Raw genomic sequence first — 26,963 nt, 5'->3', positions numbered from 1 at the left:
TGGCAGAGTTCCACCTGGGGGATGGTGAGCCCTGGGAGGTGGCCTGAGGCTGCTGGGCAGAGGTGACTTTGTCCTCTGCCAAGGTGGGGGAAGGGTACAGAAAGGGGGAACAGGTCCAGACTCAGGCTCTCTACTAGGGGAGGCCTGCTGGCCCACCAGCCACAGAAGGGACAGGCAGGAGTACTGGAACAGGGGCCACCCCAACCTTCAGGAAAGTTCCCATCTCCTCTGCTCAGCTGGGCTTTGGGCCACCAGAGGCAGCCTGTGGCCCACCTGTCAGAACCAAGTCCAGGAGCAAGCCAGGCCTGAAAAGTCTGTTGGAGGCCTGGGGGACAGGGACCTGCTGCTCTGTGGCTTCTCTGGGACCCCCTGAAACAAGCAGGCACAAGGGTGTTCTCTCTGTTGCCCCTTTGGAGGCCAGACTTGGACCACCAGGGTGGAGAAGCTGGGGGAGAGAGGTCTGCTGGCCTCTGAGGAGGAACGTCTTCATCTGTGCGCATTGCATGGTGCTGAAACGGGGCTGCCAGTGCCTGGGCTCATCATGAGAATAAACATGCCCGCTGCAGATCTTTGCCCTCTGGCTTCTCAGCAAATGCTTCAGAGGCAATTCGAGAAGAAACATGACTCTTGCTCAGAATATCGAACTATCATGAAATGGAAATGGCCAGGATCAGAATTACCAGAGTCAGGTTGTACGTCAAAAAGTGAGGTGGTCAGAGCCCCTCCCTCTTTCAATACCCAGTGCAAGCACATGTTGCCCAGGGCCACCCCCTCACTCCTCAGACGACGTCTCCTGTGCTGGTCCACACCCTGCTGATACCTCTGCAGATGCCTCAGGCTGGGCACAGGGCTCCTCCACTCCTAGGCCAGCTGATCAATGCACAGAGCCCAGCAGAGGCTCAACAGATATGTGCTGCCCCTCAGTGTTGCACTCCGGCAGGCACGTTGAGAAGACAGGTTGCATTACAAACCTTCTTGGGTTTGTACTAACAACTGCAAGAGGCTGCCCCTCCCCCTCTCCTGAATTTGGGGTATTAGCAGAGCATATGGGGGATATTCCCACTCTGAGGTCAGGTTGCATGGGTGCCAGCATGGGCTGCCACAACTCTGCCATGTGACTTGGGGCCAGTGACTTAACCTGTCTGGGCTTCAGCTTCCTTATCTGTAAAATGGAGATAATAATTGTCCCTGTGTCTCAGGGTTGTTTCAGGTTGAAGCAACAATGAAAGTGAAATCCCAGCACCTAGTACAGCCTCAATGAAATTGTCATCAAATTACAAGAGGGTCCAATAGCCTGAATTGCTTCCCCCATGCGCAGAGTGGTCCATCCAAAGTTCGTTCTTACATTCACCCTGGCTCTCCTCCTGGCCATCACCATTGGGAGGGGTCTGAGCGAACAGCTTGTGCATGCCCCTGTGTTTTCCAGAACTGGAGGGGCTGCTGCGTCCAGGCACATCTGCGAGGGTGACCCAGCTCCGGAGCTCTCCCTGCTGGCTGAGTCCCCTTGGGGAAATGACAGCCATGCCGCCACTTAGAGCCTGACCTTGCCACTCGCTGACTGGATGCCTCATCAGAAAAGGAAATGCTGCAGAACAGGGAAGGATCAGTGCTGCTGAGGCCACAGGACACAGAAGGACATGGCCGAGCCTGCAGGCCAGAGCCCAGTGTCCCCCAGGGGCCTCTCAGCCACTGCGAGCCACTGACAGGGAAAGGCTGAGAAAAGTCAGGGATTCTGATTCTTGCTGGCAGTGGCTGTGGGACCTCCCTGCCTCCCTGGAACTCTGCTGAGCTAGTCAGTTCTCCCTGAACAGAGCCCTGGGGGCTCAGGGTGGAGTTTCCTTTCAAAGAGGGGCCCCAAGTGGCCAGGCCTCGTGCTACCCCTGCCTTGGCATACCCCCACGCCCGTCTCAGAGCCTATGCGGCATGGCCCATCCCCTGTGACTGAGCTCGGTCAGTTGGGTCGGTTTGTGCACCACCATGTAATTTGAGAACAGTGCAGTTTTATTCCCCTGCACATCATATTCTGCTGCTGCTCTGTCACTTGTCTGGCCCAAGGAAAGAGGGAAGAAAAATGCCCCTTTGGGAGGAGAGGGTCATGGCACCAGCGGACAGGAACAGTGTGAGGGAGGTGGGCAGAAAGCATGCTGCCAGGGCAGGGGTAGAGTGCTGAGGTCGGACCAGGCTTGGAGCCCTATCCCTACGTCTGTCCCTGCCTTAGGGTGAGATGCAGATAGTCCCTGGGGCTCTGGGCTCCACTTCCCACTGAGATGAGACCCTCTCCTGAGGGTGGAGGCCAATCCACATGGTTGTTGGGCAGGTGGTTAGAATTGGGAGGAATCTCATGTTAATGAATGGGCCTCAGGCAGCATGTGAATGTCCCCAACTCTGGAGGGGTGTGTATAGGTTGCAACAGCTCTTGCTGATGAGGGCTGGGGAGTGTGTAGCTGCAGTAGCTGGCAGAGGCTGCAGAGTGGACACCCACTGAGGCATAGGGCTTGGACTGGGTGGGGATCCAGGATGCCTAAGTGGCCCAGGTGCCAGACCTGACCACCTCAGAGCAAAACTGAGGAGGACTCAGGCCAGCCTCCCTCCTCCCCAGGCATCCATGCATGATGGGGAAGAAGGGAGAGGCCCTGGCAGAGCAAGTATTAACCCCTCCGAGACTGAGAAGCCATGACAGGGGCCTGCAGGCCATCACCTTGCACTGTGCCCCTTGACCTGGGCAGGGGCTCCCAAGGCACTCAGAGGACAGGGCAAGATCAAGAAGCCTTGGCAGGACCCTGCTCGCAGGATTACAAACTCATGCAAGGGTTGTCTGCTGCAAGCATATCCCCACTGAAAGTGCAATCATGCAGGGTGCTTCCAACACCCAGAGCGTAGATGTTATGCTGCATCTTGGGCTTGGTGGGAAACGGCTTTGCCCATCTGTGCAGCAGGTTCCACATCCCCCTGCACCACCAGAGTCTGTTTAGGTGGCTTAGTTCCCTTGCCAGAACCTGGCAGTTGGGAAGATGAATGAAATCCTGCCCCTGGCTACTTGGGAAACACAGAACCAAAGGAAGAGGGGCTGAATTATGCACAAGTGTCCCTGATCATTTCTGCTCAGGCTCAGAAGTGCCAGCATGGGCAGCCCACAGGCCAGCCTCACCACCAGGCCCGGGCAGGAGGTCGTGCGGGCTGCACTTGAACTTCCTTCCTCCTGTCTGGCTGCTGTGAAGTTTCCCGTGCGTGCACTTCCCCACCCTGTGAGCATTCCCACAGGCACCGTGTGCTGCCTCGGATGCTGTCCCAACCCGGTCACTTCCTGGCACCATTGTGATCTCAAATCACCTTTGTTAGCTGCCTGTCCGTCTCCACTAGATAGGGAGCTCTTCTATATCCTTGCCAATGCATCCTGAGTGCCCAGTACTCTCGTGGCTCCCCAGGCTTCAGAACCAAAACCAAGCTCAGCTGCATGTGCCTTCTCCTTCCTGCCCCAGTAGGCTCCCCAGGGTGGCCAAGGGCTGGCACCTCTTTTGCACAAGTGGCCCTCTCTGTGTGCAATGATTCCATCCCCACTTTCCACTTGGGAAACACCAACTCTGTGACCAAAACCAGCTCAAGGATCACATCACTGCGACTATCTCTCTAACCAGGCGAAGACAGCTGACCATCTCCTTTGGCTGCCAAGGCCCTGTCCCTGCTGTGCCAAGGCAAGCAGGTGGCCCCCATGAGAAAAAGCTTATCCAGGACAGGAGCTGGCTGGGGCTGTTCCCAGACATCATGGGTGAGTGAACAACTGCTCGCCTCGCTGGGCAGCTCTGATCTTCTCTGCCTGTGCCAAGGACTTCCCCACGTGCCATACCTTTCCCTCCCACACCCTGCAAGTGAGTGTTATCATCCCCACTGTGCCAGTGAGGAAGCCGAGGCACAGAGAGATGGAGAGGCTCACATGGGTGGGTGTGGGAGGCAGCACAGAGGCTCTTGAGAGCAATTTGGCAAATCTGCTGCAATTAGAAACCGTATCCTGGGACCTGGCCACTCAGACGTCAGCATCAACAAGGGAAACACAGCACAGCCTCTGGCATAGAAGAGAAGGCACAAGGGCACCAGCCACCAGGACTTCCACACCCACAGAGAGAGTTCATTTTTTATGAGAGTCTCTGAGATCACAGTTGCTTTATGGGAATTCATTTACTCACTCATTCGAAATACATTTACTGAGCACCTACTATGTGCCAGGCCTTTTCTAGATACTCAGTGAAAAAATCAGATGGGCAGACCCTCTCTGGGCTTGATACAAAATCACCTTTGTGGGAGCCCTTAACCCTCCTGAGACACACCCCCAAGGAGACCCCTAGGCTGGGAAGCAAGACCCAGGACTGCCTGACTCCAACTCAGCTCTGGAGTTGGGGAATGATAGCCCATGCCAGGCCAGCCCGGGAGCCTGGAGTGGCACACTGCCTCTTCTTGTGGCTCAGCTGTCACTTCCTTGCTGGAGCCTGGATAAGACAAGCTCCGAGGCTGCCTCAAGCTGTCAGTGGGACTGTGGATGGCTGGCCCTCCTTGTCCACAGGGACTCTAACTCCCACTTTGACAACCATCAGCTCCCCAAGGGAGGCCAAGGACAGGCTGCTGGGAGGCTTCTGCATCAGCTGTCAGGAGGCCTGCGGAAGAGGGAGGAGGTGGGGAGAGGCCCACTTGTGGGGAGGGTGCCATGCATTTCAGGAGGAAGCAGAGGTGAGACCCACCCACAGGACCCCCATCCATGTTCCCTACCCGTTCACCGTCACTGATCTATCAGCCTCCCCAGCCCTGCTGGAACATACGCTCCCTGCAGGCTGGACCCCGTGCTCACCAGGATATTCGCAGTCCCTAGGGCTGCTCTATCTGTGTGTGCTAGAGGAGTGAGTGGGCGGGTGGACGGGCGAGCCTCACAACGGGAGGACACTGTAGACGCAGAAGCCAAGGCAAAGCAAGAGGCAGAGCGGAGGGTCTGAGGGGAGAGGCAGGCGTGGCCAGGGCTCCAAATGCCGTGGGGAGGTCAGTGAGGCCTGGGGTGAGAACCCGTGGAGCGTCCTAGGGGATCTGGAGCTCTCCATCTTCAGGCCAGAACAGTGTGGGAGGACCACACAGGGGCTACCTTCCCACAGGTATGTGACACCGTGCTCTGGCCACATCTCTCTGCATCTCAGTGACCTGATGCAGGCAAGGGAAACTCACACGGCCACTGGGGCAAGGTAGCGAGGGCCAGCACTTGCAAAAACGGCAAATGTGTCTCCTCATCAGGTGGGGAGAGGTGCTTCCAAGGATAGAAAGCACAAGCCTCAGACCTCCTAAGAGAGATGAGTCGATCTTTGTAGACCACAAAGCAACCTCGCAGCTGCCCTCCAAACCCCCTATGGTCCAGCAGGGCCCAATCTGCTCACTGTGATCCACAATGCAGATAGGCCTTTGCACGTGCTGTACCGCCACCCAGAGCCCTCAGTGGCCCTTGTCTGAGGAGCCTTCCCTGACCAGCTGCCGCAGGCACCCTTCCCTGGTGAGATCAGACAAGTGTGAACTGAAGTGTAGTCACTTGTCTTGATCCTGCTCCCCGTCCTCCTGAGCTCTGAGCTCCCGCAGTGCAGGCAGGCAGAAGCCAGGGGGTTCAGGGAGTGTTGAACATGAACGTGACTGAGGACAGCTCTCAATCTCAGCTTGCTCCTCCACGCCGTGCTCTGCTGAACACTTTCCTGGTGTTCAGCTCGAGTGGTGCTCCTGACAACCCTGGGAGTTGGCATTGGCCAGCACAGGGCACAGCAGGCAGGCAGTCACCTCCTTCCTTCTAGGCTGGAAAGAATACCCAGGCCGCCCACATGCCAGACTTGTCCTGTGGCCGTGTTCTGCTTCACCTGTGCAGTGTGGGCTCTTAATTTCAATTTGTGGCCCACATTGAAAAATAATTAGATTTCCCATAAAAATTAGATTTCCAGCTTCTCATGAAAGAAACAGCTGGCACCAGTGGTCTGCTTCTTCCTACAGAAACAAGTGAGTGGAACCAGGAGGAGCTCTGCAGGGGAGCATGGCCTCTTCTGCCGCCCCAGTCCCGACAATTCCCCACAGCCTTCAGCCACCTGGGCCCCTCCTGCCTGGCTCCTGTGAGCACATGAGGGCACTGCCCTATTTTGAGCCTTGCATGCAGCCTCACACACACCACTGGCCTCCTGGCTGTATCTCCTGGTGGTGCACAGGGCCAGGCTCTAAGGCCAGCGGGACAAGCATGAGGAACAGAAACAGCACCAGCAACACCCCCGGGGCCATGGCACCACTAGCAGACTGAACACTGCTTGCCTACCCCCACTTAAGGGAACCATGTCTTCTTGTCCAGTTTCAGAGATATTTTTCTCTTTCCCAGAACCAGAGTCAGAGACACGTGAACTATGACTTGGGGCGACGCCTTCTGCCTGGCTGGTTTGCAGCTCTGTAGCCAGTTTACGAGATTTCCGCCACAACCAGCCGAAAACATTCCTGTCCGGCCACTGTCTTCCCCATCTCCACCAGGCAGTCTCAACACTCTTGAAAGTTGGTGAGAAATTGAGCCCATATGCCTTCTGATTGTTTGCAAACCCTGGCAAGGCTTTGGTAAGTCCAGGCCAATTTCTGGATTAAAGTAGAAAAGAAAAGAGGAAAAATATCTGAATCCTGGCACAGACAGAAATCATTTATAAAAAAAAACCGTTGAAGAACATACTGTGCAGAGAATGTTCTCATACTGGGAGGGGTTAAAGGTTATAGCCTTGATTGAAGGCACAGAAGACCCTTGGATTCCATGTTCTCCATTGGGCTAGGAGCGCATCTGCCCTCAGCAGAAGAGATGCTTTGGGGCTCAGGCATTCTCCCAGAACATAAGCAGTTAAACAGCCGGCAGAGACTATTCTGCATGCCCAGAAACCTGCTCCTCCTGCTCTGCTGTTCTACAGTGGTTAAGAGCAGCTCATTCTACCCTTTAGAAAGAATCCCTAAAGTAACCTCACTGGTCCTTTGAGCTGACAAGGCTAGCGTGGGGGTGGGCTGGGATCTGAGCAGTGCAGTATGCTCAGTATTTCCCTAACACGTACACCCACATTCACTGATGTAGTGAAAGGTACATGCTAACTTTGGAGGCCTGGGGCCATCATAACTCAAGGCAGGCACTAAGCAAGGAGATTTCTGCAGAGCCTGGTAGCAAATATCCCTTTAGCACCTCATAGTTAAAGTTTCAGCTTTGTGGGCCGCATGGTCTCTATTGCAACTATTCAACCTGCTGTTGTAGCACAAAAATGGTCCAACTCATAAATAAATAGGCGTGGCTGCGTTCCAGTAAAACTTTATTTATAAAAACAGGTGAGGGGCCAGGGGGCCCTGGGGCCAGAGTTTGCCAACACAGCTTTAGAATCTCCAGTTTACTTTGACAAATTAATGTAAATTTTGCTTTCATGCAAGTAATATGTCCAAATTTACTTTAATTGGAAATTGATGTTTTAAAATGCTTACCATGCAAAAAAGGGGCCACCTCAGCGGGAGATGTCTTACATCTGTCTGGTGCCTCTGGCAGGCCTGGGAGGACACATTCCCAGTAGCAATAGGTTGAGCACTGGACTTGCTTTGGGCTGGATATCACCCACCGAAATGGTCTGCCTCCTGTCTACAAGGAGCGCACTGGGACCAGGGGCTCACATGGACAGTTCAAGGTTTTTGTAGATCCTGATATTTAAGCAAGACACTGAGGCCTTAGGCTTCTCAGGAAAGGGTAGGATTGAAATAACTGCTTTAGTTAAATGCTTGAAGCCACAAAGGAAGCTTCGGCCTTGGGCCCATGCTTTATATTTCTTGAAGCCTTGACACAGATAGATTTCACTTTTAAAAACGTATCTGTAGCCAGGTGTGTGGCTCGTGCCTGTGCTTCCAGCTACTTGGGAAACTGAGATGGCAGGATCACTTGAGCCCAGGAGATTGAGACCACCATGCAACACAGCATGACCCTGTCTCTAAAAAAAAGTTTAAAAACTTAGTCAGCCGTGGTGGTGTATGCCTGTAGTCCCTAGACTCCAGCCTGAGTGACTGTGAGACTGTCACTGGGTGACTGTCTCAAAAAAAAAAAAAAGTATATGTAAACATATTACTTTCACAATAGCTCTGATCTTCTGAGGCATTCATTCCTGCCTCCCATTTACCTGAGCCTGGAGAAGAGTCCCTGTCTATACCTGGTGATGAAACTCGAGGTGCCTCAAACATCTGAGCTGCATCTTAGCATGGCAGCCTGGCCTGTCAGGTCCAAGCCTACTCCTTAGGGGTGCCAGGCCCACATACATGGCCACAGCATCTAGTCTGTGAGCAGAGACTAGCCCAGGCACTGGCAGAACAAGTTTTTGAAAATGTGGGAAATATCTAAGCCAGTCAGTATGCTAAGGTCAGTAGCAGGCATGTTCAGCAACAGCAACTGTGTCCCAGCCTGGTGGCACCCAGTACTTCAGGGAGCATCTTTCCAAGCAGAAAGGGTCAAACATGACAGTGGTCCCCCAATGCCGTGGGTGGGGGCGCTGGGGAAAGGAGAGCCCCTTACCCTCTGTGCTGGGCCCAGGGGAGGCAGCAATGCATGGTGGAGGCTGGAAGCTGAGCCAGAGTCGAAGGCTGAGAGAAACAGGAGCAGAATAAAGGCAGAGGGAATAGAGTTCACTCTGCCAGTGATAGGGCTGGGGGGCCAGCAAGGCTGGATGGGCCACACATCTGCCCATGGCTCACACCCTATCCTCCCAGCCCTCACAGTGCTTGGGAGGGAGACCTCTCTGTCCTCAGACGGGGGAATGTGGGCATTCCCAAGGGGTCTTAGCCTCTGTGACCAGGCTAAGGGCCGCTGAGGCTCAGGAGACTGGACTCATCCAGGGGTTGCAAGCAGCCAGGAGGGCTACAGCTGCCTGTGCTCAAAACTCAGTGCAGGCCGGATTCGGTGGCTCATACCTATAATCCCAGCACTTTGGGAGACCGAGGCAGGTGGATCACTTGAGATCAGGAGTTTGAGACTGGCCTGGCCAACATGGTAAAATCCCGTCTCTACTAAAAACACAAAAATTAGTCGGGTGTTGGGGTGCACACCTGAGTTCCAGGTACTCGGGAGGCTGAGGCAGATAATTGCTTGAACCTGGGAGGCAGTGGTTGCAGTGAGCCAAGATCACGGCATTGCACTCCAGCCTGGGTGACAGAACGAGACTCTGTCTCAAGGAAAAGAAAAACAAAAAACAAACAAAAAAAACTCGGTGCAGAGAGCCTCTGTGAACCAGGGCCCACCAGCCCCTGCCTGCTGCAGGCTTAGCATACACCAGTGCCCTCTTAGTGCGGCTGGCTTCACCTGGGCCTTGGAGGCATGTTAACATGCCCTAGCAGAGGCTGGGGAAAGACCACAGAGAACGGGACCCTGAGATGAGATGCAGGGGGCACATGCAAGGCCACCAGGCAGTCCATTGGGCTGTTGGGTCTGAGCGCAGGGCTCAGGTTCCTGGGTTCGCCCTGGGGACAGGCTGACTTCATAGATGACCAGGCTCCATGCTCAGAAGGACCCGAACTTGGGGCTTGACCCTCTGCAGCTGCTGTCTTGAAGTTCCTCATCATCTCACCCCAACATGTGTGTTTTGTAAGTGAAGGCTCCTGGGGCAATGGAGCATGGTCCCACCTCCCAGGACAGGCTCTGAGCTGCCCACAGCAGGCACAGGGTCAGGCATGTGGAGCCCACGACATCTCAGGGCAGGCATGATGGTGGCCAGGGAAGTAGAGCCAAGCACATCCACCACGTAGGAAAGGGCGTGCTTGGCTCTACTTCCCTGGCCTTCCCTGGCCAGAGAGCAGGCAATGTGTTCTTCCAGGGGTGGCTGGAAGCTCTCAGACCCCAGTGAGTGCACCTTTCATGCTGGGGGGACACTCACTTGTTAGCACCTCATACCTGAGGAGCATTCCCTCAGCAGGACTCCATTCTGTGGATCCTCTCTTCCTCCTCCCAGCCTCCACAAAATGCACATTTGTTTAATTTCAGTGACTCCAGATAGAAATTAAACACTCTAATATTGCATTTAAAAGAGCCATTGCACAATTTATGATGAATAAGAAATTCATGCTAATAATTTAAGATTCCAATTTTTGTTCACTTAGAGCAACATTAAAAAGCAAATTAAAAAACAGCAAGGAGAGAGAGAGAGAGAGAGCCTAAGGAAGAAACGAAATGGCTTAATAGGCCTTAGTACCTTTTTATGGCACTTTCCTCTGCTCTTTGAACAAGCGATCCCACATTTTCATTTTGTGTTGGGCCCTGGGAGTTACCTGCCAGCTCTGCCTATAGGCCAGTGTTCCCCAGTGCTAATATCCTGATGAGTTTTGCAGCAGGCAGATGTTTCAGGAAATAAGAATGCATTGCAGATAAAACATTGGCTTCTTTGAATTCTCTATTTTTCCTTTTTTTGAGATAGTCTCACTTTTGTGACCCAGGCTGGAGTGCAATGGCGGGATCTTGGCTTATTGCAATTTCCACCTCCCAGGTTCAAGTGATTCTCCTGCTTCAGCCTCCTGAGTAGCTGGGATTACAGGTTTGCACCACCACACACAGCTTATTTTTGTATTTTTAGTAGAGATGGGGTTTCACCATGTTGGCCAGGCGGTCTCGAACTTCTGACCTCAAGTGATCTTCCCGCCTCGGCCTCCCAAAGTCCTGGGATTCCAGGTGTGAGCCACCGCACCCAGCCTATCTTCTTCTTACTTTGGGAGAAATCCAGGTGGTGGGCTCTATGACTGAACCCAGGTGTAACAAGAACAATCAACGGTTGGTGAGGAACTGGGGCTTGGGAAGTGCTGCTGCTGCCAAACAGAGCAGAACCTCAGAAGATTAATTCTGGGAAGAACAGGACGCATCGAACACATCACCCAAGGGAGAAGCTTTTCCCATGGGAAGGGAAAGACTGCAGGATCTGACCACACACAAAAGTGTAGGCCATCAAAAAACTATCCCAGGCAGAACAAAACCAAAGGTAAACAACAAGGCTGGGGAAAATATTTCCCACACATATGACAGATGAAAAGTTAATCTACTTAAATACACAGACTCTTCAGATGAATAAAACACCCCAAAATCCCAACGGAATCAAGGGCATGAATAGGCCAAGCACAAAAAATAAAATAGTCTCTGTTTACAAACACATGTATATTTTTAAATGCAGGCTCATTAACATCAAGTAAATACAACTGACTACAAAAGTATATCTCAGTTGTAATTCAATTACCGTGGCTCAAAAGGACTCAGTGGTGTGAGGAGGTGAGGAGACAGGCATTTATTCAATGAAGCATGAATAGATGAAACCATAACAGAGAACATTCCAGCAAAGAAAGCTTTAAAAATCTGCACCACGTTGACCAGGGACTCCGCTTTCAGCAACTCAGCTTAACGAAGTAAGTAAGCATGAGCAATAGATTCAGCTCTAAGAACATGATACAGTTAGTGGCATATCTGACCTCTAACAGAGAAGTCAGTTTTGTTAGGTGAATATGTCATATCAGTAATAAGTTAGGTAAAACGTGTGCTACAGTCATATGGTGCAAAGTTACGCAATCATTAAAACAAGGTAGTAGACAATCGTTGCTGGGAGAAGACATTCACATATCTACATGAGTTTATTCTTTTAAAAAAAATGGCTGGCTGCGGTGACTCATGCCTGTAATCCCAGCAGTTTGGGAGGCCAAGGCAGGCAGATCACCTGAGGTCAGGAGTTCGAGACCAGCCTGGCCAACATGGCAAAACCCCGTCTCTACTACAAACACAAAAACAAAATTAGCTGGGCATGGTGGTGCATACCTGTAATCCCAGCTACTCCCGAGGCTGAGGCAGAAGAATCCCTTGAACCCGGGAGAAGGAGGTTGCAATGAGCCGAGACTGTGTCATTGCACTCCAGCCTGGGCAAAAGAGACTCTGCCTCTAAGTAAGTAAGTAAGTAAATAAATAAATAAATAAACCATCTGTGTTAAATATAGAAGATTTTGATACGTACTTTTCTAGATGTAACTAGGAAGGTAAGAAAACCAGACTCAGCAGGGGCTGCTGGAATCCTAAATCTGGTGGTTGCCTAAACCTAAGAGCCCGTTTCTGTGCCCAGGTGGCCCTTGTGAAATGCTCCATTTCTAAACCTCTCTCCTTCCAGCAAGTCTGAGACAGAAGGGCAGCTTCATTTTTCCCATGGATAAGGGAATATCATGTCTTACCATTAACACGGAAAGGAAGCAGGCCTTCCAGTGATGTCCACTGCCCCTGGAGCTAGAGGCAGCTCCCCTCCCCCTCTGGAAGACTGCGGCGGCCAGTCTTGTTCGCCCCAACTTCCCCCACCTGTGCCTCCATTCTTCTAGTAGGCCCCATTCCTGCCTCAGGGCCTTGGTGCCACCTGCCCTCCCCCCTCAACCTGGAACATGCTAGCCCCATCCTACCTCTTCCCACATCCTCCCACTGTCATTTGAGTCTTGGTTCCCATGGTATCTCCTGGGCACCAGCCCCTGACCTCCTGTATACAGTGGCCTGCCTTCCCCTACCCTTCATCCTTCCCTATCTCATAACTATTTTATTTCTTTCATTGCATTTATCATTATTTGAAATTATCTGTTTTTCACTTGAATATCGTCTGTGTCCCCCTCCCCGGAATGCAGGGTAGCAGGGCTGTGTCCTGTCATGACCACGGCAGCACCCTTTGCCTGACATAATAGACACCCCATAAACACTGGTCCCCCACAGGGATGGTAACCAGGGGCACCAGACAGAAGAGGATGGCTGTGCCGGGGATCCACCCCATCTCCACAGCTGAACACAATGCAGCGCACACATGTTTCCTCCCTCACATCATGCTGCGGTGTGGGGCAGGGAGTCCGAGCCTATGTTGTAGCTGCACCTACTGGGACATGTGGCATCCAAGGTTTCCATGGCAGGGGAGACAGAGATGAAGGGGACTCCAAGCTCTCATCAGCTTTGGACACAAGTGACTCAGGTCACTTCCTTTCACACAGGTCACTAGGCAAAACTAGCCATGCAGCTCCACATCAGCTGCCCGGGAGGCTGGGGAGGGGAAGGGAGCACAGGGGTGTTCTATGAGGCTGAACTGCCTGTGCCACCCCTGGACCCCATATCCCAGCCCAGGCTCTGCCACAAAGAGATCCCAAAGGGAGTCACCCCAAATGATAGGGAAACCCAGGCAGTGCATGGCTGCCAGGGAGGAGCTGTGCCTGCACTCAGCCCACCTCCACCTCACCTCCTCCTCAGAGCCTGCATTCCCTGGGTCCCCACCATCCAGGTGCCCACCAGCTCATCCTCCCAGGGCTTGATGGTCTTCCCCAGGAGACAGGCTATGCCACCACTTAGCATCCAGCTCAGTGGGCAGCTTGCTGCCCAGGGCTGGCCCCTAGACAGCTCTGGGTATGCTGTCGCTCAGCCCCACCTGCTCTTCAGCCAGCCAAACGCCTCACTGGGAGCCCAGTCCAAGCCGGCTGCTGCCACCTCTGTCCTTCCACGATTCTGCTGTAGCTCCAGCCATGGGGAGCCCTGTGACCAGCCGGGACTTACAAGAGGAGTGACAAGCCACTGGCCAGGCCTTGGAGGGCCATAGGGGGCTGTACTTTGAGGCCCCCATAGCAGCCAAATTCAGAGACAGGCAATCCCTTCATGCACAGACCCAGCCCTGCCATGTCCAGTGTAGCAGCTGCCAGCCACACTACGGCTTATATCTAGGTGCAAATTAATTCAGATAAAGTAGCCTTTAGGCTGGCTACCATAAAAAAAAAAAAAAAGACAAGTGTGGAGAAACTAGAATCCCTGTACACTGGTGGTTGGGTGGTAAATGGTGAAGCCAGTGTGGGAAACAGCGTGGAAGCTCCTCAAAAAAATTAAAGAAAGAATTGCCCTGTGGTCCCAAAATTCCACTTGAGGGCATATACTCAAGAGAATGGAAAGCAGGGTCTGGAACAGCCACGTTCACAGCAGCATTATTCATAGTAGCCCATGAGGGGGCAATCCAAGTGCCCATGGATGGCTGCGTAAACAAAATGTGGCCTATCCACCCGCACATGGGCTACTATTTCTCCCTGGAAAGGAAGGACATTCTTACACATGCCACGACATGGACAGACCCTGAGGACATCATGCTAGGTGAAATATACCAGATACAAAAGGACAACCACTGCATGATCCACTTACATGAGGTACCCAGAATCATCAAATTCTTAGAGACAGAAAGTGAAGTGCTGGGTGCCTGGGGTTGGGGGAGGGGAGGAATAGGGGGCTGAAATTTAATGGGCACAGTTTCAACTTTACAAGATGAAGAGTTCTGTGGACGGTGGTGGTGATGGTGGCCCAACCATGGGAATGTGCTTATGCCACTGAATTGCGCACTTAAAAATGGTGAAGACGGTGACTTATGTTTCTGTATATTTTTAAAATTAACATAAAAATTCTATTGGAACAAATAAGAAGTTAAACTAAAAATTCATTTCTTCAAGGACACCAGCCACACTTCAAGTGCTCAAGAGCCCTGGTGGCTCTTGCGCCAGAGGGGACAAAATAAGCACCTCTCCTCTCCAGCACTGCAGGAAGCTCTGTTGCACGGCAGTGCTCTGGAAGGTCATCCTTTCTCAGATGCTCCCACTTGCTCAATACCCCTCTTCCCCAAGACCACAAAAGGATCTGGCATGCCTTAGATCCATTGCCAGGACTCTCCGGGTGTGCACAGGCTATCAGTGAGGACACGGGGTATTTATTCATCGTCAGGGCAATGCCATGTTCCAAGCATGGCTGCACTTTATCTCCCTCACCCACGCTGCGCTCTTGTCATGGGAGCTGGGGCTCAGATCAGAGGCAGAGACTCTCCCTGACCCTCTGTGGGTCTCCCAAGCCCCAGACTCTCTGCCATGCCCGCTGCCTCTGCAGGACACCCCTGCTGTGCCTGGGACAAGCACACTGTCAACACAAGTTTGCTGAATGAATCAGTGCTCACTTCTGTGTGACAGGGACACGTGCGGCCCAAACAGTTTCTCAACGTCTGAGACTTGTCTCCCGAAACACTTTCTTTGTTGTGATAAAACTCATCTCAACTTAAAAGTTTTTGTATTTCTCATACTTTCCTAGAAACAGACCTTCCCATTATCCAAAATGGGAGTATGGCTGGATCACTAGGGTTTGAATAAAGTTGGATGGCAAAACTGAGAGAACATTCTAGACATCCTCCAACCAGCTGTAGTGACAGAGAGACCGTCGGCACCAGGAGAAAGGCTGCTCTGCCTCCACCGGCCTCATGAAGGACTCACCACAGGCCCCACCTTCAGCCAGCAGCCTTGGTGGACTCTCAGAAGTGACCCCTCCTGGGCTGTCACTAAATTAAATAGCACTACTGTCATGATAACAGAACCACATTGTACATGGAAACTAAAAACCTGTTCATCCCATTGAGAGACTGAAAAGCACATTCACTGACATTATCTCATTTAATCCTCACAACAACACCCACAATGAAAACACTGCAGAGGAGAAAACCAAGCCTCAGAGGATGAGAGCAGCTTTCCCAGTGAGGTGCCTAGAAAAGGCAAGGCCAGGCGTCGCCATTGGACTGTAATTCCAAGCCCAGTCCTTCCCCTGCTGGGTGAACGGCAATATAATGCTAGGTAAGAACTCATATTGTGAAGGCAGACAAGATTTTATACCCACAGTCTCACAGACCTAGTGTGAAGACTTCCTACGATAATTTAGCATGGCAAGCGCCCAGGTGGGCCGGGCACACAGTCATATAATAGCGGCTCGATAGTTGTAGCCATTACGGTTTTATTGTTATTATTATTATTACGTTAAAAGTACTTTCCAAAAATAAGATGACATTAAGTATGACAACACTCTCCCAAATAAAATGAATTCTGCAAATGCGGCGGACTTCAGCCCCCTGTGCAGATGAGAAGGTTGGGCTTCAAAGGGTTCACTGACTCATCCAAGGCCGGTCAGGAGGAAGGTGAGCATGAAGGTGGGGTCTCTGTCCAGTGTTCAGCTCACTCCCATCCCCACCTTTCCCCTGAGGTATCTTTTCACCAGATCCCTGGGGACTCTGACCCATGTGACAACTTGGTTCCTGGGGTCTCACTCCTGGCCCAAAAAGCAGAGCTGGGCAGCAGACCATGAGCAGACCTCCACATCCCTGCTGCCTGCCTCCAGCCCGACCCCAGAGGACCTCATTCATGCACAGGTTTGGACACACAGCATGGGACTCTAGAACCTCACACCTGCCCAGCCTCCAAACCACCTCCAGCCCTCCCTGAGCCCCAGCTTCCTCCCACAAATGCTCCCCTGCCCCCTAACGCCCCATTGGCAGCATCTCACATTCCAGGCTGTGCCCTGGTCCTCCCCCTCACCTCTTCTTTTCCCTGCAGGGCTCAGCTGAACCAGTCTGCCCGCTTGGGAACCTGCGTTTTAAAGACTGGATGCTCCTCATTTCCACAGTGGCTCTGACTGCATGAGTCAGGGAGAGGAAAAGGCCTGCACACCCTCCACGCACACGTGGTTCAGCATTCTCGTACCCCCTGCTCAGGTTGTGTGGGGTGTGAAATGAGGTGGAGGTGGTTCTTCAATTTCTTAGTATTAGGCAGACAAGAAGCAGGGGCCCAGAAGATGGGGGTGACACATAGACACCCCATTCAATAGCCCAGACTCACAGGGAGAGAGGATTCCCTCCCTCATCTTCAACTCCTCCCACTGCCAGCTTCGAGGAGGGGCTCTGGGTTGGTGTCTGGCCCTCACTCTAAAGCACACTAGTCTCCACTTTAAACAGAAAGGGGGCTTCTGTTGGGAGCCAGCGGAAGGCGGGACTCTAGCTGGGGCTGAATAACGTCACTTTATGTCTTACTATGAAATCAGCTTTTAGGTAAAATGAGGTTTCCTTTTTAAATAATTTTAGTTTTAAAAAGTGGCAAACATCAAGAAAACATATTTTTCAAATGACTGGACACTGAATGACATTTGTCATTCAAATTACTGGAGTTTGCATGAAACTGCCTTAGCATATAAAGAGCCTCAGCAAGTAGAATTATCCTGCAATTTACAGATGAGAAAACTGAGGTTAGGGATGGTCAGCTTGTCTCACCTATGGACCCAGAGAGCTTCCCTGAGACAGGGTCACTCTCCTCCGGCTAACAAGGAAATCAACACAGCCTCAGGGCACCTGGCCCAGTCCCTGGTTGACCCTCCCCGACCTGCCCTACTCCCCCTACTCCCGGCCACCCCACTCACAATGTTCATGAGCGTGAGCAGGTACTTCTGCACGTGCTCCTTCCCGTGGAACTGGACCACAGAGTCGTCCACGCCCAGCAGGACCTCGATGTTGTAGTCGTCATCCGTGGCATGCCTGCGTGCCCTTCGCCTTGAGTTGTTGACACGCTCCTCCAGGACACCCAGGGCATGGCTGAGGCTGTCCAGGCTGCCCAGGGAGGGCCCTGCAAGGAGAGTACACCGTCTTCAGCAGCAGGGCAAACCCACCCGGACATGACACCCACCAGGCACCAGCTTGCCACTCTTATTTAAAACTCATAGCACCCTGAACCGAGGGTATTGTTCCATTTTACAGAGGAAAGCGAGGTCTGGAAGAAGGCAGCAGAGACTTGCCAAGCTGTCTCAGATGCAGCAGGGTTCAGACAGGTACCTCTGTGACTTTGAGAACTGGTGGCAACCCCAGCCACAGCAGGGGCCATAGTGGCCTCCACAAGATGGATCAGGCCTGCTGAGGCCGTGAGAGACCCAGCCCAGTGTCGCCATCTGCCTTGTGGAGCCCAGGGCTGGCACCCAGACACAGAGTCCGGGAACCTCAGCCTGCACTGCCTGAAGCTGGAGTGAGCAGAGCCACCTCTTCTCCCTCCTGAAAGGCTGCCAAGTGCCAAAGGGCTGGTGTTCCAGGTGTCACTGCCAGCTGTCATGACTGGGGAAACTGAGGCCCAGCCTCAGCTGTGTGCGTTCCCCAGTGTCTCCTTGGGCCTTTCCCAGAACTTTCTGCTCAGTCCTCCACTGAAGCAAGGCCCCTCACCTCTGGGCCGTGTCCTGGGCTCCTCCCCAGGTGAACTGTACCGCCTCTGGTCTGATTGATTTGTGCTGAGACCAAGAAGAACCCCTCTGTGACAGCTCTGCTGCACTTGGCCCTGGGCAGGCACTGACCTCCTGCCCCCCAGGGGTGGCCCTGGCCACTTGGGGCTGCCATGCTGGGAGTTAGCCTTGGGTATTGTCCCTGCCTTCTGTGCAGTACAGTTTCTGCTCTGTTCCGGGTCCTGCCAGGCCTGGAGACCACCCTGGACCAGACTCCAGTTCCCAGCTCTCCACACACCTGCCTCTAAAGGTCAAGCGAGGCTGACTAGGCTGACCTTCAGCATCGACAGCAGCCCCAGATCACACTGCCCACTGCCCCCCAAGCCCTAGAGTCTTGGAAGTCCCCATTCCCTTGCACTGGTATCTGTGTCTAAACCAGGTTGCAGCCCCAGGGTCCTGCTTCTCCATGGCATTCCCCGGGCAGGTCCTCAGAGACTCCTGGCCTGGGACAGACCCAGGGCTGCAGGTCATCATGACATCACCAACCCACAGGGCAATGGTCAGGTCCCGGGGCCCCTGCAGCTGAGGTGGGAGCCCAGCTTCCCTGGAGCATCACCTCTCTACAAAGAGTCTTCCAGAACAACTCTCCTCACTCCCAATGTCTCTCATCTGCTGCCTCTTCCAGGCAGGGACAGGCACTCCCTCCCTGTGAGGATGGCCCAGGACATGCCCTACAAGCAGAACCAGGCCTCTGCAGGTGGCACGGCCACTCGCATCGGGCCCTCACCCTGGAACACACTTCTCACCCTGTGCTGATAGCAGGCCTCTCAGTGGACATGGCCATTTCCGTTTTACAGATGGGGAAACCCATGGCATCCCAGTGTGGCTGACTCTCACCCAGGAGCTTTCTCCTTGCACCCTGCAGCCTGGCTCAGACAAGACAGGCTGAACATGAGGTTTCAGGCACAAATCTGCAACCCGGCTGTGGGCAAGACCAAGAGAGACAGTGGAGTGTGAAGCAGAAGGTGAGGGCTGGGACAGAGAAGGGGAGTAAGTGGGGCCAGGGCTGAGCAGCTGCTGGGGTTCCTATACCTTCGGGGGTCCTTGTGCCACCCCCAGCTCTACAGTTCTGTGTCCCCTTGGTGCATACACACATATACACACATATGCACACACATGCAGGTACACAGCAAAGACTGCCCAGGGCCCCTCCACGGACTGGTGGGGCCGGCAGCCCAGCAGCCAGGGCTGTATGGAGCTGAGCAGTCTGCTTAGCTGTCTGGAGATGATTCAGGGCCATCCATGCCATTCCCAGAGGAAGCGCTGGTGACTTAAGCTTGACAAGGGGTTGAGGAATTGCCACTCTATTTTTATACATTTATTTCTTTGCATTTTTAATGAACAGAGACAGCTCACCTTCAGAATCACCTTGGGAAGCAGAAAGATGGTAATTTCCATAGGAAAACTTCTTCCCCTGGGACACAGGCTGGGCATTACCCTCTGCCCTTGTCAAGCTAGGGGTCACATATGGGCGGTCCCCTGGGCAAAACCAGACAACAGAATCACTTGTTGAGGCCACGTGGTACCTAAAATATTCCTTATTTGGTTGACAGTATTTGAAAAATCTGAGATTTCCATGTTAAAAAAATCTAGAACATCCAGCTTCTCTTGAGGAATTAGGAGATGGGGCCACCCCAGGAGTAATCCTGGGCTGTGAATTGAGGGCCACACCTGGAGACAAAACACACAGGGCTTGGGTCACCAGGCCACCTGCCTGTCCCCCTCAATGTCTTTCTGGCACTGGAAGGCTTCAGAGTGTGTCCTCTTGGCCCAAATCCCAGAGTCACTGTGCAGTGACCCCTCCAGACATCTCCTGTAGGAGGGCGCTGGTGCTGTGTTGGGCCAGAGCAGGGCTGGGGCACATCTTGAGGCTGCTTCTGAGGAGCAGGCAGAGTTTTAAACTAAATTGTATGCTGTAGGCCCACTAAAAACAGCAAAGATTTCTTAAGACTCTTTAGAAATGCCAATTTCACCTGAAATATAATTATTGTTGCCATCATGATTTTAATTTCGTTAATTTTGGAAGGAATCTGGAAATTACATTCTAGAACACTCCCTCTCCGCCCAGGACCAGCGCCTAGAGAGATGGCCCAAGACCCAAAAGCAAAGTGGATAAGGAGAGGAAGATAGGGCCCTGGGTCACCTGGCAGGTGACAGCTGTGTCCTGAGTCTGGCCCCTGGAAGCCTCGGTCACTCTCAGGCTGGACAGGTTAGACAGTGGGAGAAACCCTAAGGGCAGAGGGATCTGCAATGCCCTCTGGCCTGGGGCAACAGAAGGCCAGGCCCAGACGCCCTCCTGCCCTCCTCTGTCCAGCAAGACCTGGCAGTCAAGCTGAAGCCCCACCTTGTCAATCACAAATGCCACTTCAGTTTTTCCCACAATGGCCTTGATCCTGAAGCCCAGGCCACGAAGAGACTCTGACCATGTGCTGGCCCTTGCAGGCCTGTCCCCCAAATAGAGCCTTGCTATAGAAAGCTGTGGCCGGTGGGCCTGGCATGGTCCTGAGCCAGCTTCCGAGTGATGCCTTTGAAGTCAAACCTTGGCCTTGGGCCTGCCCCCTTGCACTGGTTGCCTACCTGGCCTAAGGGCCCCCCTGTTCCACTTGGTCCCTCCAAGGCAAGAGTGGGCCATTTGCTGCTCTCACCTCCTCCCCTGGGAGCTCCCTATGCTTATGGCCCAGCCCTGCTGAGCCGTGGTGGCCGAGAGCTCATGCAGCCTCTGCTGTAACCCTTGGCACTGACCCAGTCTGGATAACTAGTTGTCAGCGCTGCCCGTCTCCTGCGGAGGCAGGAGGATGACGCCGCCCTCGGCCTTCCTTTCCTCCACTGTGTGCAGCCTCCGCCATGAGAAGACACTGAGCCCTCTGGGGTTGCTGATTGACCGGGCCCAGCAGTCATGCTCAGGTGGGCTGCAGCTACCCTGAAGGGAGGTGTCTGTGGAAGGATCCCATCTTTTAAGTAGGTAACACAGGGCTTTTGAGTCCCTGGCATTCTCTGAGCTCAGGGCCCCTTCTGGATGGCAGCTGGAGATCTCTTTATGACACTGTAGGAAGCAGTCCAGAGCCATCCTGTTTCAGAGTCTCTAGAATGGAACAAAAAGCCTCCGTCGAAGAGTCAATTAACCAATGGGGAGAGGATGGAATGAGGGGAAGCAGCAGTTCTGTCCAGGAATTCCATCAGGGGAACGGGTGGGTCACAGCAGCCATGCTTATTCACAGTGCCAGAGCACACAGGATGCATCGGCGAGGGATGCACCTGCCAGCATCCTTGACCCAGCCCGAGTCTCCAGGCAGGGGTGTGTGCACAGCCCTTCACAGTGACAAAGCTCTGTTCCCCAGCAGCTATCAGATCCCCTTGCCAAGGCGGAGGCTCATCGCCATCAGCATATTGTCCCATTTTAGCATCAAGGACACCAAGGAATAAAAAAGTTACATGACTTGGACAAGCCACACCACCAGAGAGGAGGAGCAGGCACCAGCCCAGGCCTCCGGATCCAACCCTGTCCACATGCCTGCAGCCCTTCTCTATTCCACCAGCACTGAGGGGTGATTTGTGGGGATGAAAACTGTAGACACAAATATGATTAGCCTAGAGAACAGAAAACCTGGGACTGAGTCTGTAACCTCAAGAGCATCGTGGGATGGTGTGAATGCTGAGGGCAGGTGCCATAGGCAGGTGTGGTCTGAGTGCAGCTGCAGTGGGCAGGTGTGCATCCTGAGGGCAGGTGCAGTGGGCAGGTGTGCACCCTGAAGGAGGGTGTAGTGGGCAGGTGTGGGCCCTGAGGGCAGCTTCAGTGAGCAGGTGTGAGCCCTGAGGGTGGGTGCAGTGGGCAGGTGTGGGCTCAGAGGGTGGGTGCAGTGGGCAGGTGTGGGTCCTGAGGGTGGGTACAGTGGGTAGGTGTGGGCCCTGTGGGCAGGTGCACTGGGCAGGTGTACACCCTGAGGGTGAGTGTGGTGGGCAGGTGTGGGCTCAGAGGGTAGGTGCAGTGGGCAGGTGTGGGCCCTGAGGGCAGGTGCAGTAGACAGGTGTGGGCCCTGAGGGCCGGTGTAGTGGGCAGGCTTGGGCACTGCAGTGCTAAGGGCGGCTGGGTGTTTGCTGTCCCCTGTACAAACCCCAGGCCTTTGCCTTTTCTGGGCTGGCCTCTTCACCTGGGATGCCCTTTCTGTGGCTGCTGCTGTTGCTGGCCAAATTTAGGCACCCAGAAAGACCCAGAAGGAAGGGAGCCTGCTGCCTCCCATGGGACTCAGAGCTCCTGGAAGACTGGACTGTGTTCCACCCCCATCTGCCTCCTTCACAGCCCTGCTGCATGCCGCTGGGGGACAACAGGGACAGGAGCCAGGGATGCTTAAAACCTTGAGAAGCACAGTGTTCAGTGACAGGGCAGACTGCTGTCCCCTCTGCATGGGATGGCTGCCCCCCATTGCTCTCTTCCTCCAGGTGTCTGCTGAAGTGTCGGCTCCTCAGGGAGAGCTTTCCTTATTTCATCCTAAATTGAAATCGCCCCTCCCCTGATTTCTGCCGACAGCACCCCCTGTTCTTCCTTCCTGTGATGCTTCACCACGGGCAGGTCTTCCTCATTTGTGAATCTTCCTGTACATTAACTGACTTTCCCTCCCAGATAGAGAAGCCTGGGGGATGGAGGCCATGGGGTCTTGTGTGCCTCAGTTTGCCCGGTGCCTCACAGGTAACTGCAGGGCTGTGAGGGGCCGGGGCCATGGCAGAGAGATGCTTTGGGAACAGAGGGCCCAACGGAAGCAAGCTGGGGGCCTCTGGGGAGCTGGGAACTGGGCTGGAAGGAGAGGAAGGTGCAGCAGGGCCGGGAAGGCCACACTGCGGGTAGGGAGCTGAGAACAGTGGCCAAAGTGTGGTGCCAGTTGGAGAAGCACGAGATGGAACGAAATCCAGCTACAAACTACTTGCATACGGTATAACCAAGTCAAAATGACAGGAGGGGTTAAAACAAATGGGCGAAGAAACACGTACCATGTAATTGCCAACCAAGGCATTTAAGGAGACAAGCTGATAAAACAAACACCTCATGAAAGAAATATAAAAGATATGAAACTTTATGCACCTAAGAGCTTCAACCTGATGCAAGGAGGAAGAGACAAGGCCACAGTGATATGAGCACTGTAATACATTTATTCCAGACAAGTTTGATACAACATTAGGTAAGGATAGAAACTATTTGAATTAATAGGAAAACATAACGTTCAAACCCAACAGCCAGAAAACATGCCTTTGTCAGGCACATGTGGGAGAAGTTCTACATTTTCCTACATGTTAGGTCACAAAACTCGAAAATCGTGCCCACAATCACCATTACTGTGACAAAATCAGAGATAACAATAAAACCCCAAACCCTAAACATCTGAAATTAAATGCACAGTCTTAACAAACCTAGACTAAATAGAAAATATACATTCCACTCATCTCAAGTAGAAAACCTGAATAAGGCTGGGCGCGGTGGCTCAAGCCTGTAATCCCAGCACTTTGGGAGGCCAAGGTGGGTGGATCACGAGGTCAAGAGATCGAGACCATCTTGGTCAACATGGTGAAACCCCATCTCTACTAAAAATACAAAAAATTAGCTGGGCGTGGTGGCGCGTGCCTGTAATCCCAGCTACTCAGGAGGCTGAGGCAGGAGAATTGCCTGAACCCAGGAGGCGGAGGTTGCGGTGAGCCGAGATCCCGCCATTGCACTCCAGCCTGGGTAACAAGAGCGAAACTCCGCCTCAAAGAAAAGAAAAGAAAACCTGAATAAACCAGTAACCTCAGAAGAAACTGAAAAAGCAGTCAAAGAAATGCTTCCATAGAAGAGTTTTACCAAACCCACAAAGAATAGATACTTCTCATCTTACATAAAAGAAGTATGCAAAGATCAATACTTTTCTTGAACATAGAAATAACCAGCAAGAAAACAGAGTGGAAAAGAGAGCTTATCAACTATAACAACAAAACCCCCAAGTATCTATGAATAAACAGAAACTAATCAGTGTTCAAAGACTACATGAAAAGTAGTAGTCTAAAATCTCCAAAAACACCAAAGAAGACCTCAGTAAATGAACATACATTGACATAATCCTGGATTGGAAGTTGAGCCTCCTCCACATGAATCAAGAAATTTAACATAATCTCCATCAAAGAATTGTTAAAACGCAACTAAGTGATTCCAACATTCATCTTGAAGACTACACGTGACACTAGACAGAAAAATAACGAAAAAGAATGATAATGAGGAGGTACGTATCTTTTGAATTCATGCAATGTATTATAAAATAATATTAATGGAAACATAGCAGTGTCTGTGTCATGAAAGAAACAGATCGATGGAGCTGAATAAAACTTAAAAAACAGATCCAAGAAATGGGGGCCTTCCAGGTAAAAATGGCTGCTTGGACACAGATATCTGATTTGGCTCCTTCCTAAACCCCATTAAAAGTTTAGTAAAGAAATTAAAAAAAAATTTAAAGCCACAAGCCTTCAAGGATAGAGAGAATAAGAGGGGAAGCAATAACAGGGGAACTGTGGGAGGCTGGAAACAGATGGGCAAGTGGTAACAGACTTGGTACATCAAGAAAGTTGAATCCCAGGCCAGCCATGAAGACAGCCACATTCTACAAAGTCTCCCAGAGAATGAAGAGAGGAAAAGATCAGGTTGCAGAAGAGGTCATAGACAAAGAACTGCATCAGAATGACAGACTTCTCCAAAGCAGCATCAGATGCAGGAAAACGGTGGAGCAAAGCCTTCAGAATTCTGAAGGAAAATGATTTTGCAACTGGAATTCTGTGCCCAGACACATTCTTCATTAAGTATGAAAGTGGAATAAAGACATTTCTAGACATGCCAGTTCTCAAAAGATTTACCTATGAAGCGCTACTCTCAAGAAGCTGCTGAGAGATGTGCTCCATCAAAACAAAAGAGTCAACAAAGAAAGAGTAAGACACAGAAACAGCAAGCAGGAGCCCAGCACAGAAGACGCAGCATGGAGGATGGGGAGAAGTGATTCTGGGGTGATGGCTCTGCCCCAGATGTGCAGGGCGACCGAGCCATACTGAGCAGTGCAACCCACGGGGTGAACTGTCTTCACCAAGACCTCACTTCCATCAGGCCATCTTTAGCCCAAGGACAGAATGCCCAGAGGAGCCAGGCCTAGGTTCTTGGTAGTATCGGCTTGGCCATGCGCTGATAAGGGGCTCCCCTCTCCTCTGCTGAGGACACACATCACTCACAGAAGTTTCCAACTTTACCCCCGCCGAGAGCTCAAGGCAGGCCATGGCGGGCTTAGAAACAGGTAATACAGGGCAGCCCCCTCCCTTTGACCGTATTTCCACTGCAGGTCCAGCGCCTGGTCCCACCTTGGCCCTGAGAGATATCTGACTGTGCTGAGCCCTGTGTTTCCCAATACTCCCTCGAGACCTTGCTCATAACTTCCCCAGGAGGGGCCTTGACAGCTCCCAGAGAAGCAGAAGTCAGACTACGACATGGAGACTGATCCGCTCACCTCCTAGAACCTCTGTCCAGCAGAGGCTGGGTCGCCCTCTTCTTGCACTACCAGTGTGCATCTGCTGGAATATTAATCATCTTTGATATTGATTTGCATGTAATTAAAATAGTTGCTCAAGTAGTGAAATAGTAAATAAAATTAGTAAATGATAAAAGTAGCAAATGGCTCTGGGAAATGGCGGAGGTGGAACAGGAGGGGACAATCTGGCAGTCTGGCACTATTGAGGGGATGATGAGGGGAACACCATGTGGCTTATATCCTAAAGATACAGGATGTCTATTGGATATCCCAGTGCCCTCCTTGGACTGACCCTTGCCCCACGGGCCATTGTTCACTCCCATGGACTGGCTTGCACATGGGCAAACTTGCACCGGTCCGCAGGGAGGCAATGGAGAGCCACTCCACGCAGGTATTGCTTGGGTGGAGTGAGGGGAGCTGGAAACAACACGGGGGTCACCAGTGGGTGAGGGGAAATGCAAATGAGGTGGGTGCACCCTACAAAGTGCTACCAAGGCTAGAAGTTCAATATCTACATAGGTGGATGGATCTTAAAAACAGAGTGCTGAGTGCAAAAGGTAAGAAGCAGAATGAGATACACAATTCAGCACTTATGTAAATCACAAATACACAGACTCAAGGCAGCAACACTCATGTTGCAAAAATGTACACTAACGAAACGATACCCTCTGATTACCCGAAATGACTGCTCATTGCAGGAGAATAGAAGAAGGAAGAGAGCAGGTTGGGGAGCTAAACGATTTTTATTTGTTTGTTTCTTTCTTTGTTTTAATGATGTTAGGACAACTGGTTAGATGGAGGAAAAGGTCAAATTTTGACCTCATGCCTTAAGCAAAAACAGATTTCCAAAGGAAGTCATGGAAGTGCTAGAAGAAAATGTAGCTAAGCACCTTTTCATAATCTTGCTGTTAGGCAGGCTTTGGGTTCCAAGCCTAGGGCTCTTTCCCAGCCTCCTTTTTGGCTGCCTCATGCCCTGTGAGGCATTTCCCACTCTGCTGGACGTTCTGGCTGAATGCGAGGGCAGATGGCACACTTGCTAGGGGATGGTGCAAGGGCAGACAGGCACGCTCACCAAGGCACTGCACACAGAGGTGCCATGTTACTGCCCCAACCTGCCAACCATGGGGAGGAGAGCAAATCATCCTCTTTTTCCAGTGCTTACGAGTCCCTAAAACATAAATCCTAATGATCGCCCTGCAGAGTCAGAACTGCCGTACTGCCCGGAAGAGTAGAGGGAGGCTCAGGAAACTAGGCTAAAGCCATGATGTGAGCAAATACCCAGGCCAGAATACCAGCCCAGGTCCTGCCTACAAGCACTG

General features: G+C 52.3%; 1 protein-coding gene across 2 annotated transcripts in view; it reads right to left on the bottom strand.

Annotated features, from left to right (window-relative positions):
• The window catches only part of ADAMTS2 (ADAM metallopeptidase with thrombospondin type 1 motif 2), a 220,637-nt gene that overhangs the window by 73,586 nt on the left and 120,088 nt on the right, over positions 1 to 26,963 (bottom strand). Inside the window, exons 4-5 of one of the 2 annotated variants that reach the window (XM_054251961.2) lie at positions 19,475 to 19,597; positions 17,276 to 17,478 (exon numbers count right to left, since the gene is read on the bottom strand). In XM_054251961.2, the coding sequence (XP_054107936.1) occupies positions 17,276 to 17,478; positions 19,475 to 19,597 (326 nt within the window). The remainder of the gene's footprint in view (positions 1 to 17,275; positions 17,479 to 19,474; positions 19,598 to 26,963) is intronic. The other variant, XM_002806603.6, reaches the window with a different exon arrangement.

The sequence above is a fragment of the Callithrix jacchus genome, chromosome 2 (assembly GCF_049354715.1).
Source record: "Callithrix jacchus isolate 240 chromosome 2, calJac240_pri, whole genome shotgun sequence".
Lineage (NCBI taxonomy): Eukaryota > Metazoa > Chordata > Mammalia > Primates > Cebidae > Callithrix > Callithrix jacchus.
This window is presented reverse-complemented; position numbering and strand designations above follow the sequence as displayed.